The following is a 22,335-nucleotide window of genomic DNA, read 5'->3' as shown; positions in this document are numbered from 1 at the left end:
AAAGGGTAGAGTGACAAAAGTTGTATTAGGCGTGAACCTAAGAGAACTCGACGGAGTCTTCTACAAGTTTCTACCTACTTTATATACCTAGACTACGGCGCACAGACCAACTACCCTAGGTAACTATTTATATACTGACATGAGAAAAGAAGTACGTATGAGAAAGTAAACTAATTATACATTTGACATGAGAAAAGAAGAGTGGAGTAAGAAGTAAGCAAACAAAAGTACATTGATCATAAAAATGTCAACAACACCAAACAAACCATAAAAGTGTCCACAAGTACAAACAACTCTCAAACCAGCAATCCGTTCACACAAACCAATACCTCCCAAAGTAGTTCGCCAACAACGCATTGCATGGACATAGTACAAAGAACCCGGATAGTTCCCAGTAGCGAGCTCCCCAATGCGACCATCGCTGTATCACCCACGCCTTCTGTTCCTCTTCATCCCACATTGCTAACGTCATCCTTCCACATTCCCTGCACTGGTGACCCGATAGGTGCCAACCTACCGGTCTGCTCTCTCTTCCTATTGCCGCCGCCTGTCTCCTCCACTGTACCTGTTCCGCGTGATTCGGTGGTAGAAAAGATAAGATAAGATTGTATAGTTCAGCTGGTAGATCTGTAGCTTGCGCTATTTTAGCAGTATGCCGATAGTTTAGCCTCCGTCGAACTGTAGCAGCAGAGGGAAATTATCATGTAATAAAATATGTGACAGATGTGACAGCGTGACGCCGTGACATTCTGGCAAGGTTCTAACAATAATACTCCACACTATCCTCCAGATTGTCCTCCAAAATGCTAACATATAGATCAGCATCCATTTTACCTTCAATTTGGCATGCATAGCCACATCTCTCCCAAAACATACAACCCCACATCATCAAAGAACCTCCTCCAAACTTCAAAGTCCCAGACACCAGTCTATCACTCAAGCCTTCTCCATCCCTTTTTCACACCCATTTTCTTCCATCTGACCCCAAATGATTAATCTTTGTTTCATCAGACTATACTACCCTTTTTCAGTCTTTTATAGTCCAGTTTTGATGAGCTAAAGCTTAGTCCAAGCGATCCTTGCAGTGTTTGGCCTTGAGCAAAGGTCATTTAACCTGTACTACAGCCTTTATACCAGCACGGGAAAGAGTTCTACATATGGTCTTTGTAGAAATTGAGTGGGGCAAGCTGTTGGCAAGTAGTCTCTTGACTTGAGAAGTGTTGTCAGCTTTTTGAGAGGTGATTAAGCGAACAGCGTACACAACCTCTATATTTAAATAAGACACATGTACTTATGTAAACATTATGCAAACATTACCATAAATTTAATTTTCATAATACATGTGTACTATGTAAAACATATGCAAAAAATATATTCAATAATGTTGATTTTATACATTTTGTTTGCATAAAGTTTAGATATGTTTTACATAATGCACATGTATTATGTAAATTCTATTTACGGTAATGTTTACATAATGTTTTGATAATACATATGTATTATTCAAATATTGAGGTTGTGGTAGTGGGTATCAGAAGATGTAAGCAGTCTAGGACGACCACCTGAGGATATAGCAAGGTTGGGACGGTGCTTGGATCTAATTCTGGATATAGTAGAATGATGTATGCTGGTAGAAGTAGAAATTTCATGAGCTGATGCTCCTGAATCAAGCAAATAAAGGATATGAGAGAGCTGACTTGGAGTGAGGGGCTTTATTGTAAAGAATCATGCCAAAGATGCTCTGTATATATACTCAAAGTGTGGCTGTGCTGATTTTTCAAGTCAGTCAACAGAGTCAGGTGACTTTATACTTGGTAAATGAGAGGGACAAAACTGTTGCAATGCATCTTTGTTAGTAAATTGCCAGTATGTCAATGAATATTTAGAATTACATAATGGTATTACTATTGAATTAAAGCCAAGAAGCATGGCTTTTGAACGATGTTAATTACATAATGACACGGTCAGTTTGTCACATGCTATAATAGTATCTTTGAAGGTGTTATAAACATTGCAACGGTTTTGTCTGTCACTGTAAGATAAGGTAGAAAAAATCCCTGAAAAAAATTGGTGCACCCCAAAAGTCGTGGGAATATTTTCTGAATGTGCTTTTTTGACGTTTTTGAGGCCTCTGAGTTTGAATCTGGACTTAGTTTTGCCCCAAAATTTTTTGTTTGGCCAGGAACAAATTTGATGTGTTTGCATGCTCTCAACTGTACACCTAACATTTTGTTAAAAGGAAGTCAAGCGGGTTGCTACACTTACGAAGTGACTGTGATATGTAGGCACAACGTATATTCAGAAAGAGGAATATTTATGTGTACATGAGAATGGTGGAAAAAGAAAGGGGAAGAGAAAAGGTGTCCCATCAGTAAGGTGAGCAGAAGTTTACATAAGCCGGCTCGAGCAATCAATGTTGTCATCAGTTAACTGTCATAGTAAGTATATGCTTACACTTGTCCCCACCCACAAAAGAAGAAAAAGGAAACAATCAAAGAGAGAAAAAACAAAAGTGAAAGAGAGAGCACGAAAAGCTAGACTGGGGTTGCAAGGATTTGTATGCTACAACAAATAAATCCATGCACAGCTGCAATAAAAAACCCCGGTGCCACACAGGAAAAAAGTGTACTGCAGAGAAGAAAGAAAGGCAAAAGAGATAGACTACAAAGGGTTTCCATGATTGTCAAGACCGTTCTGTTTGAAAAATTGGTCCAAAGCTTTGAGGTCTTCAACTTCACGGCCTGGCAACCATTGACTTTCTTCAATGGGATAACCTTTATATTTTACACAATAACTCCAGCCTCATCCAACACACCCGTGTTCAATGATGTGTTTGACTTCAGTCTCTCCTCTATCATCCAAGGGGGGCCATTTGAAGTTTATTGTATCATCTTCAATCCATGGACAAGTAAGAGACATGTGAAAAGTTTCCCTGTTTGACGCATTGTCTGGCTGAGGTATCTTGATTGTGACTGTACTGTGTTTTGTATCCACAGAATGCACAATGTAGGGACCCTCAAACCATGGGAGTAACTTTGCCACACATTTGTGTCCCTTGGCATTCAATTGTTTCTGTCAGTGTTATGGCTGAAACGTTTTATGCGAGAAATACACCTCACTACAGCTGAACTTACTCAATCCACGAGTAATGACACACTTATGACCTCTTCACTACTAAGTGATGACTTTGAGAATGGTCACAACCTAACTGGAAGCGACTACAGATTAATATTTGACAGTAGCTACTAAGGTCACCTACAGGGAAAACTGTACTTGTAGGGAATATCGCTGATGTGAGGGTATCCACCTTCTGATGAGCCTTTTGACCTGTCTATCCAACCATTGGATCCACTTCTCCAATCTGAGCCTTCAGTTGTGTCCACGATGAGGCCAAAGTGACTGACAATGGGCACCTCCTGTGAAAGTGAGAGTGAGTAGAGATATATAAAAAGAGATGGATGCTGGCTAACCATGGCCAGGAGCACAAGGACAGCTAGCCCTTATTGCTCATACTGAAGTCCTCAGTGCATGATGTGGCCGCAACTCAGTGTTGACTACCAGTCGAAGGCTAAAAGGTGGGGTGGCTGGTAATTTTAGATAAGGTGATTGATGGCTTGTTACACTGAGGGAGACTGGGTCAAGATGGGGTGATGTGAGGCCAGAAAACCTATTCTTCCCATGCTTTTTGTAACCTGCTTCAATCATTCCCATGCAAGGACCCATCCCTATGTGCTTTATTCTCTGTTTTGTACATTGAATTAGTCTGATAGCACAGGGAAAATAGACTTTGTAGAGCACAAAAAGCAGTCTGTAGTTTGATAGAATACTAGGCAACATGCAAGCATATAGAAAAAAAAAAGCAAAAAACCCATGACTGGACCGTCAACATTGTCTCCTCAATAGGGAAAGAAACTCTCCCATTGGTTGGCCACAATAAGGCAATCACCTCTTGTTTCAAGTGCATAATCCTCCAAAGGAGGGCCTTTTCATCCTGGTTCATGTTCAAGGTGGTCCAGATAAGAGACTTGAGTGTGTAGACCTTGACGGGTCACTGATGAACTCGCTCCTGGCATTTTGAGCACCTGTATTCTGGCTGATTGTCTTGCCAAGCAGCTAAAAGACAATGTCAGGGTGAGCCAGATTTTGCAGTGTAAGAATGACTTCAAGTCAGTTGGCAGACACTTTGGTGTTCCAGTCTGGGTGGACATCCAGAAAGCGAGCATGGATGTTACGAAACCAGTTGCACAGGCAGTCACCACAGAAAGTGTGACTGCAATTGGGCAATCTCATAGAAACATCAGTTTGGGTAATTGGCATAAAAGGGAATGCTCACAAGTATGGGGTATACATCTGGTTGGTGCAGACCTCACAATCCAAGTCCTTCAACTCAGAGGGGTCCTGTAGTCCAGGAGGATCAGGCTCAGGCTCAGGCATCCCAAAGCCAAATACATTGAAACATACCAGGATAAACTTGTTGTGGAGGATGTTGTCCAAGGCTGTGTTGGCTTGGTCACATTCTTCATGGGCTTTGGCGAGCTCCTGTGGTAATATGACAGTCAGCATCTTCAAGTGAGACAGCAAAGAAAGGCTTGTCTGCTCCAATTTTAAAGGCTGCGGACTTGGGTCAGCAGTCCTGGTGGGCAGGAAGGGCAATGTGTTGTCCTCATCAGACAATATCTCAATCACTTTTGACAAGGGCACCTGGAGGTGTGGTCAAAGACTGCTTCCAGACCCAGCAGTGAGTTGGTGAAGGGGTGGGCGATCCTTGACATCCAGGGTCTGTTGCCTTTTGAGTCCTTGTCTTGCCTGCAAAGGGTTTGGGAGAGAGGAATTAGTGGACATCTGGACAGTCGTTGTTTTGAACAGAGAGTGAGAATAGCTGGAATAGACAGTTCAAAATATGTACAAAGAAGGGAAAAGGGAAAAGAAAAGAAAAGAAAAGAAAAAGAAGGGGGGGGGAAGTGGGAACACTGCTGTAGGGTCCACTGCGAGTGTACTCACGTGAGTTGGCTGTTCTTAGTTGAGTGTGGCATATCAACCACACGAGGCTGAGCAGGTCACTATCTAGCCCAGGAAGAGAGAATGGTTTGGTGTCCATTGGTGAAGGGGGCTTCAGCCAATGCGCCTGAGGTAGAAAATGAAGCAAACTGGTCCAATGAGACAGTTGCTTCCCCTCCAACCTTCACCATCCACCGCCACCCGTCTACCAGTACCCACTTTGAGCTCATGAGTTGTGACAGGGAAGATAAAACAGTGAAAGAGATGTTGGGGAAAACATCTGATACCTCTGACAGTAGTGGCAGCAATCAAAGTGAAGACAGCAAGAAGAGGGAAAGCAATGGGGAGAGCATTAGTGTGAGGGAGGAGGAGAGCAAGGAGAAGGAGAGGGCGAGTGGAGAGAACAGTGACAAAGACAAGGCAGAGCCCTTGGATGGAGAAAAGGGTGAGATAAGTGCCCAAACTCCTGTGACTGAGACTGATGGGCAGCCCAAGCTTGAAAGTGCCCCCCAACGCTCTAGGAAAAGGTGAGTAGGTGGGGTATGTGTGGTCAACCGGAGGGTGTTACTCATACAAGAGACTACCAGAAAGCTTGGGTCACATCGGGTAGTCACTGTTACGACCTTAAGGCGAAGCTCAGGTTGCAGCAAAGGCAAAGACTTGAGGGCGAGTAAGGGAAAAGCAAGTTGGTAAAGCGTAGGGAAATACAGAGAGTATCTACACTTACTTATACTAAGACTATCTACCCGAGGTAACTAACTATAGAACAGGCTGAGTAACCATGACCAAGGTAGATGAGTAATCAGTGAGAAGGAAAGTATAAACTAGGAAGGAGGATGATCAATCATGAGAATAGAAGATTGATCATGAGAAGGAAAAGATATAACAGGTAACATGAAGGATCAATCAAGGGAACAATAAGAATGATCATGAGAAGGGAAAGATAAAAAAGGTAACGTCAAAGAGAAAGTGACATGGGAATGAATGATGGGAGAAGCATAGGTGGGGAACAGTATATCCAGGGATATGGAAATGAGTAAGCATGATGACGTCCCTCCTATAGGTTGGTAAATTCATAACAATAATGTTCTTATAATGCTATGATGCTTGCCTTGTTATCTGACTTATTCACTTATGAGATCCTGTCTGACTTGTGGTTTAACCTTTGGTCTGACTTATGAAATGTCCAGTGCTTATGCTTTCTTTGTATCCAACTTATGAATTTATGATAGACTTATGAACTAATTTGTGACTTATGTGTAAAATTCTTGTCTGGCTTATGAAAAATTATAAACTTATGCTATTTTGGAGACTTATGTGCCTTAAGTTGGTCTTTATAAGGCAAGCATAGGCAACTTTTTCATAAGTTTGCATAAGTTGTGTGACTTTTTGCTGATGTGGATGAGCAGATCGGAGTCATATTCAATCAGGTCGTACCTCTGTCTAGTAAGCAAGGCCTCGATACATCAGGTTTGTCAGCAAAGCGGGCCAAACGAACCAAACAAAGCGCAGCCTCGTTTAGTCATGACGACGCTGTCGGAGATGGGTCACGCGACGATGAACTTGACATTTTCGGTGGATTCTTCGAGGATGAGGGGGGGGAACAGTCGGATGAAGAACCAGGACAGGTTTCTGGTGGATTGTGTAGAAGAAAAAAGCCGGGATGGTCACAAAGGAGGAAGACCTACATTAGATGTATTGGACCAATTGACGGTCCGTTGTTATAAGGTATCGAACCCCGAAAACCTTCTGTGGAGGTGCTCTGGCCAAGGGTGCACTCACACTTTCAGTATCCGAGGGAAAGATTGCGTGTTCAAGCACGCCCGGATTTGTACTAAGCTGGCACCGGGTTTGCAGGAAATGGTGCGCGTGCAATCAGCACAGAGAGCACCATCAACAAAGGTGGAAAAGGCAGACGAGGGAATGGGGAGTAGTGAGAAGGAAAAAGACATGAAGAATAAGAGCAGGAATGTGAGGCTACATGGGGAAGTCCAACAGGGAAGTGTTGATTTCTTCAATCATGCGAAGGAGCTGGGCAAAGCACAATGTCACAAACAAATAACATTGGCTATAACCGAACTCTTCTGCGTCTGTGGGCTCCCTTTGTCCCTAGCCTCCTCTACTGCCTGGAAAAAGGTACTCGCCTATGCCGATCCCTCTTATAAACCTCCCGATCGATCCGCTTTGAGTGACAAGTGGATTCCCGCTGAAGCCGACCAAATCTACATCAAAACTATTGAAGACCTGAAGGGTTTCAATGACTTAACCCTCTCCCTCGACGGGGGAACTTCCCATGGTGGAGAGTCGTTCTGGACACTCCATGTTTCAACGCCTTTGAGCCAAGTATACCTCTTGCAGGTTCGAGAGGCGACTGCAGAGTCGCATACCGGAGACTGGCTCTGTGACTTTCACAACCTCAATATTTCAATACTACTTGAAGTAGTATTGAAATATTATTTAAACAATACCGTGTTTTTTATTTTTATACTTCATGTGAAGTAAGTAAATAGTATTTAATTATTTATTTTCATAACTGCTGAAATATTATGTAAACAGTATTGAAATAATATTGAAACTTTGAATTATTATAACATTTCAATTATATTTCAATAATATTTTCATACTTACCAAGTAGTATCCAAACATTATTGAAAGATTGAAAATTTGTTATTTCCTTACTGTTTTATTACTTCTCAGCAAGTATCCAAACAATGTTGAAATGTAAGTTAAACAATAGACAAATCTAGAATTTCAATATTCATTCAATACCTGCTTTGAAGTATTGAATTATAAAGTAATCAAGTACTCTGATTTTTTTTGTTTGAGATGAAGAGTACAAAAAAAAAAAAAAATGAAAAATGAAAAAAAAAAAATAAATAAATAAATAAATTATAAAAATTGGAAAAAAAAAGTTGAAAAAAAATTGAAAAAAAAAATTGAAAAAAAAAAATTTTTGAAAAAAAATGAAAAACAAAATTTTTTCAAAAAATTCAACTTTGAAAATTTTTTTTTTTTTTAATTTTGAAAAAAAACTTCAAAAAAAGTAGAAAACAAATGAAGATTGGTGAGACTACTCTCATTGCCAGCTCAACCATTTTCTCCTCAAACTCCTCATTACCAAATTCTCTACGCCCCATGATTTCTTCAATGTCACTCTCGTTCTCAAAATCTCCGAAATGGATTCTTCTTCATCATTTTCCTTTGATCTCATTGTATCCGGTTCCATAGTATTGGTATCACCAAGTGTGGCAGCTCTGGGAAGTGTGAGAGACTTGTGCTTTGGCTCATCACTTCCAGAAGCAATATCATGATTGCAATGCTGATTACGGAGCCCTGAGATGTTTTTTTGGCCAGGCATGACTGTGAAGTACTGCCTGCAGAGATCAATATTCTTTTTTTAGCTCTGATCAGATATCGGGGCCAATTTTTTCCTACAAATCAAACATTACTCATTGAGACCTATCGTTTGCACACTTTTCGAAAATTTTCTGTATTTTTTAGGGGGTTGGCCAATTTTTAGGTGTTCACAAATCTAAATTCATTTTTGAGTCAAATCTGCTTGTGAAAGTCTCTGGAATAAAGTCCAAAGAAGCTGTTTAAGCCGTTTTTGAAGCTATTCAATGTTTGTGTTGGTCAGCAAAATTCCTTATATTTTGTCATGTTTAGCTGTCCACAACTGTATCTTCTTCAATCCCAGGGGGGGTGCCACAGGTCCAAAAGGTTGAATACATCAAAAATTCTGGCAAGCCCATCCTGTGGAATGAGAGACTCTGTCAAAGATAACGAAATAGGTTGGTGAATAAAAGAATGGGAGAGGATGTAAAATGGGAGTTTGTGAGTCTGCTGGAAAATTGTCTTGTGGATCCTCAAAGTGAGAAGATTGAAATTAAGTATTTCAAATAATGTTATCATCAGTGGTGCAATTTCAAATGTGTTCCAACTGTGTCAATGATGCAATTTCAAAATTCTGTAGGTCCTTTTAGATATTGCAAGCAATGTTGATTTTTATTTCAAATATATCCCTAGTCTCATTTCAAAATTCTTGGATCCTTTAAACATTGTCAATTCTACTTCAAATCTATCCCTAACATAATTTTGGAACTCTTGGAACATTCAGAAATTGTCAATTAGATTTCAAATATATTCCTAGCTTCATTTTGAAAATTTTGGGACACTTTGAAATTGTGTATTCTACTTCAAATATATTCCTATTATAATTTCAATTTTTCTGGAACAATTAGAAATTGTTAAAGCTACTTCAAATCTGTCTCTAATATAATTTTGAAATTGTTGGAACATTTAGAAATTGTCAACTCTACTTCAAATCTGTCTCTACTATAATTTCAAAAGTCTTAGAACAATTAGAAATTGTTCAATCTACAGTAGCGGACAATCAAAGTCGACAAACCGTATATCTTGGCAACGACTCCTTGAAATCCCAAAAAAATTACGGGACTGAATTCAGATTGACGAGAAACGTTGAAAACAGCCTTTGTTTGAAACTTCCCACGCATTTTCGGCAGTGCCGTTTTTTTTTTCTGATATTTTTGCAAAAACTTCAGTGAATAAACATTTGTTTCACGTAAGTATTGCCTCAATCTGCATCATTGCTTGCCGAGAAACTGATTGATGGCCTTTTTGCTTGCGTACAGCTTATGCTGCAGCTTTCCCCGTTAGGCCAAGCCAATAAGCACTGAAGAATCTCCAAGATCGGTTAATAAACCGCCGGATGACATCAGTGGGGCACACATCAAAAGAATCAATAGCTGCTCATTTCACATCCTCCAATGTTTTTTTGCAGGCTTGTCTGTAGCGATACTTGGCCCAGCCCCAATACTATAGATAAACATAACTTAGATATAAGAAAATTTCATGATTGATAACATGTACAGTACCATCTCAATCGGATTAAGTTCACAATGGAACTTTGGAAGGAAGATACATTCATGACTGGTATTATGAGTGATTTTTTCGAGCATAGATTCCTGGTTGGTAAAGTCCTCTTGTTGACTCATTAATTGAGCCATACAGCATCATTCACTTTCAAAAGGACAAACCAGAGAACACTTAGCCTTTAGACAGTTCATCACTTGACACTGTGATTTCATCGCTTGAGCTTTTTTTTCGGTGGCATGTGAGTTTTGCAAAGGACTGAATATTTGGGATAATTTTTTGAAATTTATTTTCCCAGACAACCAGTCATACAATCCGTATCAAATTTTACTTCTGAACCCCATTTGTGAAAAGGAATTGATTGCGCCTATATTTAAAAAATTCCATCCAGAATTGCTCATTTTGCCATTGCTTTAGGCAGAATTTCAAAAAATGGCAAATTTTGCGAGAATGGCTCAATGGTTTTCAATAATTTATGTTCATTGGAAAGCCCTGATTGAGGCAAATCGTTTGTATACACTTTTATAAGAAATCTATACAGTTCAAAAAATTAGTTGACTTTGATTGTCCGCTACTGTACTTCAATTCTATCCCTATTATAATTTTGAAAATTTTGGGAGACATTATCAAATGTACTTCAAATCTATCCCTACTAGAATTTCAAAACTCTTGGGATATTTAGAAATTGTCAAATGCACTTCAAATATATTCCTAGCCTCTTTTTAAAATTTCTAAAATATTTTGAAATTGTTTATTCCACTTCAAATATATTCCTACAATGATTTTGAAATTCTTGAAACAGTTAGAATAGTCAAATGTATTTCAAATATGTCCCTACTATATATATAATTTTGAAACTCTTGAGATACCATGAAACTATTTCAATTTTCAAAATATTACATCTCTGAGAATAAATGCCAGTTTTGTGGAACAATCACTTTCTAACTCTTCCAACTAAAAACATAGACAAATAGTAGAGGTAGATGGGCTTCTACCACAAAGAAACTGCTAAGGATTTGAGTAGAAAGTGAGTGAGATAGGTTAAATGATAAGTTTTGGGCATAGTAAGTGAAGAACAAGTTTAGAGACTTTCACAAGCAGATTTGACTCAAAAATGAATTTAGATTTGTGAACACCTAAAAATTGGCCAACCCCCTAAAAAATACAGAAAATTTTCGAAAAGTGTGCAAACGATAGGTCTCAATGAGTAATGTTTGATTTGTAGGAAAAAATTGGCCCCGATATCTGATCAGAGCTAAAAAAAGAATATTGATCTCTGCAGGCAGTACTTCACAGTCATGCCTGGCCAAAAAAACATCTCAGGGCTCCGTAATCAGCATTGCAATCATGATATTGCTTCTGGAAGTGATGAGCCAAAGCACAAGTCTCTCACACTTCCCAGAGCTGCCACACTTGGTGATACCAATACTATGGAACCGGATACAATGAGATCAAAGGAAAATGATGAAGAAGAATCCATTTCGGAGATTTTGAGAACGAGAGTGACATTGAAGAAATCATGGGGCGTAGAGAATTTGGTAATGAGGAGTTTGAGGAGAAAATGGTTGAGCTGGCAATGAGAGTAGTCTCACCAATCTTCATTTGTTTTCTACTTTTTTTGAAGTTTTTTTTCAAAATTAAAAAAAAAAAAAATTTTCAAAGTTGAATTTTTTGAAAAAATTTTGTTTTTCATTTTTTTTCAAAAATTTTTTTTTTTCAATTTTTTTTTTCAATTTTTTTTCAACTTTTTTTTTCCAATTTTTATAATTTATTTATTTATTTATTTTTTTTTTTTCATTTTTCATTTTTTTTTTTTTTTGTACTCTTCATCTCAAACAAAAAAAATCAGAGTACTTGATTACTTTATAATTCAATACTTCAAAGCAGGTATTGAATGAATATTGAAATTCTAGATTTGTCTATTGTTTAACTTACATTTCAACATTGTTTGGATACTTGCTGAGAAGTAATAAAACAGTAAGGAAATAACAAATTTTCAATCTTTCAATAATGTTTGGATACTACTTGGTAAGTATGAAAATATTATTGAAATATAATTGAAATGTTATAATAATTCAAAGTTTCAATATTATTTCAATACTGTTTACATAATATTTCAGCAGTTATGAAAATAAATAATTAAATACTATTTACTTACTTCACATGAAGTATAAAAATAAAAAACACGGTATTGTTTAAATAATATTTCAATACTACTTCAAGTAGTATTGAAACATTGAGGTTGTGTTTGCTATGAAGGTAAGCACATCTATCAACACTGGCCACATCCCTAGTCATCCTGTTTCAGACAATCGACGCCATTGGGCCAGCCCAATTTTCTTGCATGGTATCAGACAGTACAGGGAACACCCTTCTTGGGCGAACGAAGGTGGCTCACGCTGTCCCCACAATTATTCCGGTTGCCGACTGTGTGCACCACCTGAGCAACACAGTCGGCGACATTGTCAAGCTGTCTTTCTTCTGACAGGTAAAGTTTTAGTTCATAATATCTGCAACATACTGATATAAGTTGATGTAGACTCTGACAATCATACAAGCCGTTATCACCAAAATACATAAGTCCCACTTGGGAATGGCGGAGTTTAAGGCTGCTCGAAGCATCATTCCGGGCGCCCCGGGTCGCGGACTTGAAGCTGTAGGTAAGACCCGGTTCGGGACAGTGGTATATTCTGCTCGTTCATTGCAACGAAACTTGCCAGTGCTGAAGGAGATCGTCAAACGCGGGAAGTTCAATATGGGAGTGAGTAACCTTTATCTATGTTTTTGGTAAATTACTGAGTCAGTGTTTATGCTATCAGACATATGCGCAGTATTTCGACCCGAAAACTAACAGGACGACTGTCGAGTTTGAATTCGCTCTAGCCCAAATCATTCGTATTAGTACCCCAGCAATTCAAGCCCTGACTTGCCTCGAATCAAATACGGCCACTGCAGCAGACGTCTATGTCTTTTTCCATGCATTTGTTGCTTTGACTCTTGAAACTCTTGAAGATGAAGGTATGGCCTTTGCAGTCGAGGAGAAGAACGAAATTAGATCAATCCTGGGATGGCGATACAACCAACTCTTTGGAACGGGGAATCTGGCTAGCGATATCTACGTGTCAGCGGCTTATCTCATCCCAGGTATGTCCTTCCTCCCTCGATCTAATAACATCTGTTGATTCGTACAAAGTCCACATTTCAAGCGCTTTCTTCAAGTGTCAACTGGCGCCGAACGGGCATCCCAATTATGCGGGTATACATAATTTGGCTGCGTTCAAGAGAGTGGCCAGTTTTTTAACAAACATTGCTGAGAAGGAAATCAAGCACGGCCACAAACCCGAGCTTACTATGTGGCGCAACCGAGCCTCTCTTTTTGTTTCAAAGTTGCTCAACGAACTCAAAGCATACACGTGTCAACAATACCCATTCAACGCGCCTTACAACGAGGATTTGGGCCCACTTTTATGGTGGAGTGCTTTGTGTAACAACGAGCTCTCACAGATTTTGCCAGTGGGTCTGCTCACACCTTTTGCGTACACATAAGCTAGCTCACTCCTACTTTCCAGATTTTGGCCATCAAAGTACTATCGGTTCACATAAATTCTATGGAAGAAGAGCGGACAGGTTCAGTATTCACATGGTTATCCCCTCCATTACGATCACGTATCTCGGTTGACATGATGGGTGCCATAACCCATGTCCGCCGTCATTTTAAAGAAGTGACCAAGGTGAAGAAGAACTATACTCACCATCTAAGATGTTTACTAATTAAACGACACTAGCCTCATTCCCCTTCTATGAAGTGCCCGAAAATATATTTCTATGACTTCCACAGTCACTTTATGGATGATACAGAAGCAGGGGAAGTTCAGGGAAGTTCAGGCGTAGGGGGGACAGCAGAGAAAGATAAGTATTCAGACGTGATAATAAACGGAGCGGATGCAGACGACATGGACGACGATGGCTGGCTTGCGCATGACCATGAAGTGGCGAAGCTTCACTCTGCCTCGGGCTCCATTGACGCCTCACCCTGGGCCCTGGATTCAAGGCACATAACGGCTGCATTGGCCTGGAATGCTCCTTCCAAAGGCTCTGACATATCTTCAACTCAATCTCTTACTCTGGAGGAAATACCTAGTGGTGATGATAACGATTTTTCTCTCAATTTGGATTTCTAGCCACAGTAGTATGTATCTTTGAGTACTTAGAAGAAGAGCCACAAATGGATAATGCCCTTTTCATTGTCGGAAGGGAGCAACATAGCCAACTTCGGACTCACGTGATCAAACACGTGGGTGGTAAAATACTAGTAATTTACCAGTAAAAAACCCAGTCGGAGGTTTTTTCCCCAACCCTAGACATTGATTGTTCCTCATCACCACCATCATTCCTCCCCTCCCCATCCTCTCCCTCCCCCTTTCTTGCCCTCCAGGCCTGTAACTTAGTAAGTAACATTCTTATTACCTTCCTAGCTCTCCCCCAGCTGATTCTCAGATTAATTAGGACGCTTTTTTGCCTTTTTAGGCCACTTTTTTAGGGCTATTTTGGGAGGGTTTTGAGAGGAGATGTGAGGATGATATGTGGATGAGTTTTGGGGGGATCTCTAGTCTTTGGTGAGTGCTGTATTGGCTTTTCATCTTTTCTTACTCATCTGTTACTCTTAGAATCACATTTCCTCATTATTATCCCCCTATTTTCCATTTCTACTCCCCTGGCTGCTGTCATATCCCTCTTGTCCGCTTTTTTTCAGGGTCTATTTCCTCTTTAGGAAGTCTGTATTATACATGATGTATTGTATTTACTATATGAATATAATTCTTTGTTCCTTATGCATTATGATGTTTCTTATAATTGAGCTTATACTCTCTTACATCTTCTTACTGTCTTAAGTACTTATTTATGCAACTAAAGATAAATCCTCATGACTTATAATAATCTTGAATCTTATGACCATATTGTGACTTATGTACTTATGATTTACTTAAGTATTGCATAAGTCAGAACCTCAGACAGTGACATGCCTTATGCAAAAATGACTTATACTGACTTATGATTTTTATAAGTTTGCATAAGTCAAATTTAAGTCACTTTACCTTTTCCTGATGAATATGGTTGCCATGACACATTACCAAGAGAAAAAGAAAACATATCCTGCACGACGAGGTCAAGCGTTAACATGGATAGAAAGAAAAAATATAGTCCGATTGAGAAAGAGTGGAACATCAGTATGCGGCTCTGGAAACTATGTCGCAGTCGAGCACAGACCATACCTAGAACCGGAACGCTAGTCCAAAGAACAGGCGGAGAGTAAACATATGAAAAAATGAAAACAAATGACGGTAGGCCAATCCGGCGCTAACTCCCGAAACATGTTTTGACGCGCGCTGATCACTTCTTAGGGAACTGGCGCCTCAGCCAATCCCTATCAAATCGGTTCTGCAAGAACGGACACGAAGTGTCCGTGGCAGAGTGGTCGCGCTTCATCTTGCCTGCCGCACTACAGTTGACACAAGACCGGGCATCGGGATCGCGCTTGGAATGGGCGCAGTATTTGTGATGAGCCGCCTCGGAATGAGGTAGCCCACAGAGGGGACAGCGGATGCTTTTTGATCGGCATACAGAAGAATGATGGCCCCACCTCATACACCGAGTGCACAAGGCAGAACCAGGCCGTGGAGCTGCGCCGTGGATTTGACAGTTGCGACCACCGATGACAATCGTTTTGCCGATATAAGAACGGGCCGAAGTGCCCGATACTGAGTCACAGATGTCAACCCAAGCGACGCAAGTGTCGCTATGAGCCGAGGTCTGCATGAAGCGGACAGCGTGTTTGATCAATCGCTCCTTGAACTGTAACCACTACCTTCCTCTTTTGGAAGTCTCAGTGCTTATACTCGAGTAGCAATACATAGCATTCTACAATGGATACGCGCGAGGACTTTGAGGACACGGGCGACTGGTCTGACAAAGGAGAGATTCCGGAAGGTATGTTCAACAGTGTGGTTGGACGTGCTCTTCTACGAGCGGCGAGGAACATGGAAGATGAACTTGAGCTCCCGGCGGCGTCTCGTATGACGGCGCTAACACCTTCTAGACAGACTGGGCCTGTCCCAGCTGCCACCTCTTCATTCACTCCCCTGTCCTACGCATCGGGTCACCCGGGCGCAGACAAATCATCTCCGGCATCGTTCCCATCGACCCCGACACCGGCACTGACTTCCACCCCCTCCTCTGGTTGTTCCCGCGCTCTGACCGCTGGTCAGAAGGGTATGATCAAACTCATCAACACCACGGTTTGCATGTTCGAGGACATCGAAGGTGATCACCCGCTCTACGTGCAGTTCACGGATTGCGTGGTGCAAGCAACACACACTATCATCAAGCGCCACAATCTTGATGATACAAAGATTTCCTCTGTCGCAGGCATCGGATCCTTCAGCGAGCAGCTTGCGATGATCATCGGGTCGGTCGATCCCCTGCCACCGGCACTCGAACCAACTCCCCCTCCCCCTACTCCCTCGGGCACAGCCCCCTCTCGGCCACAGTCTCCGTCGGCCGACATGGACATGACTCCACGGAAATCAAAGAAGGCGAAGCCGGCGCAGCCGACCCCACCTCCTCCACCTCAGCCACCCATTTTTGGAAAGGGTACCTCGGTCCCTTCCAAAAATAACACATATGCCAAGGCCGCTGCCAACCGCCCCCCTAAACAGCAGGCCCCGCTCCGTCCTCAGGCTCCCGCCGCTCCCGCGGCTGTTGCCATCGCCCCTGCGTCCAAGCCTTCAGGCAGAAAGTGTAGGGCTCGTCACACATGCCATGGCGCTTCGCGTCGCAGCGTGCAACTCACTCCCCCGGCCGGATCTTCCATTCGCGCCGCCCACATTTCCCTGGCCATGCTGGCCGAGATCAACACACACCTCCAGAATGATGTCAAGTCTGACATCATTCTTGAACATGCTGAAGACTCTGGATCCAGCATCTTCATTGCCGCGAGCTGAGTTCCTACTTCATCCGAGACCGCGTGTGTTCTCAAACACATCCGGCGTCTCATCACCGTCGCGGGCGTTGTGCCCATTAAATCCACTCCGGTTACTTCGACCTCCTACCTCAAGGTGATCAATGTTCCAATGATCCCCGCTGAGCCAAAGGTTTGGCAGTCCACTCAACGCAGCGCGTTTACCAACACGCTGTAGAGGCAGAAATGAAATACAAAGCGTAGCTATAAGATAACCACACCAAGCTTCCAATACTGTAACTCGAAATGCGAATTTGTGGGGAGGTAAATCAATATAAAGGTCTCGAAAAGAAGTATAAAATCAAATAATATTCAAATAAACAACAGGTGGTCCCTGACAAGCTCTAGCTTTAAGCTAAGTCGAAGTGTGTAAAGTCCCTGAACTCGAGCTACGTGCGTTTGTAGCCAAGCTATGTACCAACCAATGACGTTTAGTGAAGAGCTGCAATGCCAAAGTTCGCCAACTAAGCCACTGACTCCGCAACTACAACTGAAGAAGCCACTGACTTACATATACCTCACTCAGATATAAGCTGTGATGTCGACCAAGCTAGTCTCTTAAACTATCTTATCACTGGCAACCTAGTGAATTCTGGCCACTGAACAACGTCTAAGACGTGCTGATGCTGAACTGGGTCTAGGACCGAAGAAACGACCTTAAAGCTTTGGCTCCTTACTTAGTAGATCGGTAACTAATACACAATACTTCCAAGCTAGCGTAGGCAAGGGGTTCCTTGTCTGTTCTTGCCGCTAGCTGGAGTTTATATATTCGAGAAATACACATACTACAAACAAATAATAAACAAATGACGAAATCTATGGTTTTTGGGTATCATATGGTAGGGTCATGGGCTGGGGAATGTGGATATCCCATCCCAATCATGTCTGAGGTTGCATGTGTTGCAGCCCATCGCTTAGCTTGCGGGTCTGGTTTACCCATCGGTACTAGCTATGCTCCGTTGGTTGCCATATGGCTCTGAGTCCACCAAGGACGGAGTATCCTAACCCTGTACACATGTGTGTCGCTTCCAGAACTATCTGGCTAGATCTCAGATGAAGGTCTAGCCGCTATCTCTGGCTAGCTAGTGGGTCCAATTTCAAATGATGGGATTTCTGATGAGTGATGGCCATAGCCTAAGCGAGCTAGCCGACCACTCCTGAGTTGATCTGAGGTTCCCTTCTTAATGGAGCTATCTCTGATAGGATAGTGTTATAGATACTGTAAGCATCAGATACCGGGATTCTTTGCTAGCTTCAAAGCGTCACGGTGACCTTTATCCTAGCTATACACATATGCTGCATAGTTCCCCTAGTTAGACTTGAGTCCTTCTAGCTAGTGGCTATCTTTATCCTGCTGGTACAGTTTTCCCAAGCAGGAGCCAGGGCTACATAGTTGATATGTCAAGCGTGTAGTCCAAAGGGTGTTATCAGTACAAGCTGTCTGTGGAGGACCTGTAGCTAGAGGCAGAATCATAGATAATTGCCTAGCTATGCTGATTTTCAGGCGTGAAACGGCGATGGCCGTCACAGCGCTTTCTATTTCGCTGGTTGGTAAGGAGTTATCCATTTTTTTTTTTTTTTTGTAATCATCATAGTTTATTTCAAAACTACTTAAAGGGTGCCATGACGATGACGCGTTCCCCGTACTTTTCATCACCTGTACTTAACTACACTATGCGAAAGTATCCAGCTGACGAGGTCGAAGCTAAAAGAGAAAAAGAAAAAGAAACAAGAGCCATTTCGAATCTGAATACAAGTACAGCTAAATAGACAAAGAAACAGAAACGTTCATAAACGAGATAAAAGAAAAATAACCCTCTTCTACCTCTTTTCAACACCGCCTGCGACACAGGCTTAATCCCTCTCTCCATCGCACAGAAGATGTCTCCCCATCCATCATCTATCTCCCATACGTTCCAGTGCCTCACGAACTCGATCGACTCGTGCAAGAAGATCGGTCCGGTCAGTGGAGGAAGCCTCTTCTCTTTCCTCCTTTTGTTCTCCGTATCTCTAGCCAACTCCAACTCTCTTCTATACGCCGGCCAGCTTTCATCTGCATGTCGCGGAAGTTCCGGTGGTTCGAAACTGAACGCTTGGGGATTGTCTTGGAGGAAGAGGATAAGGCCTCTAATCGTGGTGATTCCATCCAAGTCATAGTGGTTGATCCGCCTCACGAACAGAGGACAGACCATTAGTAGATGTTGACGCGTCTCCAGTGACTTGAGATCGCATTGGCATGATTTGTAAGGCTCCTTAGGGAAGAACCTCACTCTATATTCCCCTATCGGTGCATGATTGCACATGACTCACATGAGACGAGCGAAGAGTGGCGAATTGTTGGCAGCCTTGACTCCTTGGTATGTTTGGAACCATGGGCCGCCTTGAAGGTGACTCGGAAGTACTTCATTGCCTTCTTTGTCAGTAATTCCATACCAGCTGTTACCTTTGAAGCAAGTCTGGATATGATATGGTGAACCTTGTATTTGCGAGTGGACCGAAGGTCCTTGGCGCGTTCCTCTACCATCCGAAGACGGCATGTGTGGTGGCGGCCCGCTTAGAGTGTTCCCGAGTCCTGAGCGCGTTCCTATACTACCCGAAGGCAGAATGTGTGGTGGCGGCACGTTGGATCCTAACGAGCGGACTAAAAGTCCTCGGCGCGTTCCTCTACTATCCGAAGACAGCATGTGTGGTGGCAGCTTGCTCGGCGTGCAGACTCCTTGGAAACCTATATGCCATAAGTAAATGGCATCTCGCGTTGTTTTCTGTCTCGTGTAGTGATACGAAGCAGATTGAGGGAAAGAAAGAGAGCGCTCTGTAAACGTCCTTGCGGTCTCCGCTGAATAATATGCTCTTTGAGCCAACGGCTGTAACATTCCCGAGTCCTCAGTATAGGTACCCGGAGCCGTGGCCCACGATTTGTTAAAGCCTCGCACTTCAATATTGACTTCTGGGAAGTCTGTAGCAATGGCATCGAAGGCTAAGGATACAGCAATGGAAAGCTGTGATCCGAGCGGTTTGGAATTAGTTGACATCAGATTCTTGACAATCAACTGGGACGTAGTGTAAAGAACAACCTTGGAAATAGGCCATCCTTTTTGAAGCTTCTTGTGCGCTTTGATTAATGCCAGAAATGTAGACCATCCGACAATTGTTTCATTGTTGACCCGCCTTCCGGCGGCCCTCGTTTTAGAAGTTATTGCTTGTCCTTTGAAGACTGTGACAAGCGCTATGTGCGAGTGAGTTTGATGCGGTATAGGTACGCTCGGATCGAACTTGTGTTTGACGCCTGCTGTAAACAGATGCAAGGCGTTTGGTTCCGTTACGGGAGCAAGGTTCAATTTGCTGTGGTATTCGGCTCTGTCATCTCGATTCTTTGGCATGAGCACAAACTTGACTTTGTCTGGATGTCGGTCCACAAGCCGATGTCCAGGTTTGATATGTTCAGAGAGGGGGTCGAATATCTCTGAGGAAGGGTTGTCAATCACCGAGTCAAGCGGAGACTTGATGACATTGCGGATCGTCTTGGACTTGCGTTCCAAGGCATTTGGATGTAAGGTAGATCCTTTGGCTTTTCGCCGTTCTAATAATGAAAGAACGGGATGATTCGGGTGAAGCGTGTTGATGCGGATAACCAATCTCTCAAACAGCTTCTTGAGTTGGAGGTGGAGAGGCATGAGACCAGCCACGGCCGACATGGCTCCCATAGGAGAAGTTCGAAACGCGCCTGTAATCCAGCGCGCCCCTTGATTGTGAGTGAGACGGAGCATCTTGATGTTAGTTTTGAATGCTCTCGTTCCCGGTTTGTACCAACAGCATAGTCCAAAGGTTGCTATTGGTTGTATGCATGAAATGTAGAGGAGGCGCTTCTGTTTAGGCGTCAATCCTCGGTTGGAGTTTCCAAGCGATTTAGCCTAGAAGCGAGTCAAACGGATAGGAACTGACCGAGCAATCCCAAGGACAAACTGTGGATACACTGTAAGAAGCTAAGGCCTCTGAAGCGTCCACAGGGGAGTTCAACCATACATGACTAAGCTATCATGTGACCACAACACCCAGATATCTCTAAGTCCATCAACAGCCAAGTGTAGACTGCTTGCTCACACTCTAACACACCCCCTTGATCTAGCCAGTCTACTCAAGTCCTAATAGAGGAACAGCAAACTCAACTACCTTCTTTGCCACAGCCTTGGTAAGGATGTCGGCCACTTGCTCGTGTGTAGAAACATACAAAGGATCTATGAGTCCTTCTTCAACAGCCTCCCGGAGCCAGTAAAAGCGGAGGCCCAAGTGTTTCATGCACCCGTGATGCTCTGGATTCTTGGCTACACTGATTCCTGACTTGCTATCAACGAAGAGTGTCGAAGGAAGTGTCGGAGGGAAGCCAAACTCGGTCAGAATATTCCTATGCACTACAAACTGGTCTACCGAGCTAGTGACTCTGAGGAACTCTTCACTACCTACTCGGACGCCTCTCATGGAGCCTGCAAAGCTACAGGTCGAGCAACTGGTGGTTATGTGACTCTAGTCTCGGGAGCTGCTGTAGGCTGGTCTTCTAAGCGCCAGCCATTTGTGACTCTCTCGAGCACTGAGGCTGAGTTTGTTGCTGCCGTCGAGGCTGGCAAAGAGATCAAATGGACTAGTCCCAATGAGATAGCGGAACAAGTGCTTGACTGCAAGCCAGTGAGCCGGAGCTGGGTTCGAGTTGAACCTCCAGAGATAGGAGACAGCATAGGCAATGTCGGGACGAGTCATAGTGGCCAGATACTGAAGGGCACCTACAGCATTGAGATAAGGAACTGATTTCATCTCAGCCTGCTCCTCGAGTGAAGGAACAATGTCAGAGAGTTCAGATCCCAGAGCGAGTGGAGTGGATAGAGGATTAGCATCATGCTGTCGGAGCGAAGCCTAGAGTAGCCAATACCCTCGAGAACACTCCAGAGTTTCTTATTCCATTGCCTAGCAGCCTGCTTGAGACCATAGAGCGATTTACGGAGCCGAAAGACCATGTTAGGACTACCAATGTGATAGTGTTAGAGTGAGCAAGCAGTCTACAAGTGTAGTTTGTGGACTTAGAGATATGCGGACGAGTTTAGTCACATGATAGCTTAGTCATGTATGGTTGAACTTCCCTGTGGACGCTTCAGAGGCCTTAGCTTCTTACAGTCTGTCCACAGTTGTCCTTAGGATTGCTCATTCCATTCCCATCTGTTCGACTCGTTATTAGGCTCGTTAGGATCGCCACTGCGTCGCGTACATTCTACGTTGAACAGGTTATGGGCCCCGGCTTCTAACGCTTAAAAAACGACGTTTACTTCAACAACCACACCTCTTCCCCAATCATCTTTCCTGCCCTTCAACTTCTTTCACTTCCCCTGCCCTCATTTCGACTCCAATGGCCTCCGGATCGCCCACCTTTGCAAAACTCA

General features: G+C 42.7%; 5 protein-coding genes across 5 annotated transcripts; 2 read left to right on the top strand and 3 right to left on the bottom strand.

Annotated features, from left to right (window-relative positions):
* Positions 1 to 313: 313 nt before the first annotated feature.
* AGABI2DRAFT_149833 (hypothetical protein) lies at positions 314 to 472 on the bottom strand (the record flags this gene model as incomplete). The annotated part of the gene is made up of 1 exon (XM_006459796.1): positions 314 to 472. The coding sequence occupies one exon, from the start codon at positions 470 to 472 to the stop codon at positions 314 to 316; it is 159 nt and encodes a 52-aa protein (XP_006459859.1).
* Positions 473 to 12,187: 11,715 nt separating this feature from the next.
* AGABI2DRAFT_67915 (hypothetical protein) lies at positions 12,188 to 13,073 on the top strand (the record flags this gene model as incomplete). The annotated part of the gene is made up of 3 exons (XM_006459795.1): positions 12,188 to 12,355; positions 12,431 to 12,652; positions 12,711 to 13,073. Coding segments are annotated over 3 exons (753 nt in total), but the record flags the coding sequence as incomplete, so codon positions are not given.
* Positions 13,074 to 15,282: 2,209 nt separating this feature from the next.
* On the bottom strand, positions 15,283 to 15,708 carry AGABI2DRAFT_116816 (hypothetical protein; the record flags this gene model as incomplete). The annotated part of the gene is made up of 1 exon (XM_006459794.1): positions 15,283 to 15,708. One exon carries the CDS (start codon positions 15,706 to 15,708, stop codon positions 15,283 to 15,285), a length of 426 nt encoding a protein of 141 aa, XP_006459857.1.
* Positions 15,709 to 15,815: 107 nt separating this feature from the next.
* AGABI2DRAFT_142268 (hypothetical protein) lies at positions 15,816 to 16,892 on the top strand (the record flags this gene model as incomplete). The annotated part of the gene is made up of 1 exon (XM_006459793.1): positions 15,816 to 16,892. The coding sequence occupies one exon, from the start codon at positions 15,816 to 15,818 to the stop codon at positions 16,890 to 16,892; it is 1,077 nt and encodes a 358-aa protein (XP_006459856.1).
* A 1,684-nt stretch (positions 16,893 to 18,576) lies between these two features.
* AGABI2DRAFT_142267 (hypothetical protein) lies at positions 18,577 to 20,604 on the bottom strand (the record flags this gene model as incomplete). Its single annotated transcript, XM_006459792.1, has 3 exons — positions 18,577 to 18,614; positions 18,735 to 19,180; positions 19,220 to 20,604. 3 exons carry the CDS (start codon positions 20,602 to 20,604, stop codon positions 18,577 to 18,579), a joined length of 1,869 nt encoding a protein of 622 aa, XP_006459855.1.
* Between the last annotated feature and the right edge of the window lie 1,731 nt (positions 20,605 to 22,335).

Source organism: Agaricus bisporus (genome assembly GCF_000300575.1).
Source record: "Agaricus bisporus var. bisporus H97 unplaced genomic scaffold AGABI2scaffold_4, whole genome shotgun sequence".
Classification (NCBI taxonomy): domain Eukaryota; kingdom Fungi; phylum Basidiomycota; class Agaricomycetes; order Agaricales; family Agaricaceae; genus Agaricus; species Agaricus bisporus.
This window is presented reverse-complemented; position numbering and strand designations above follow the sequence as displayed.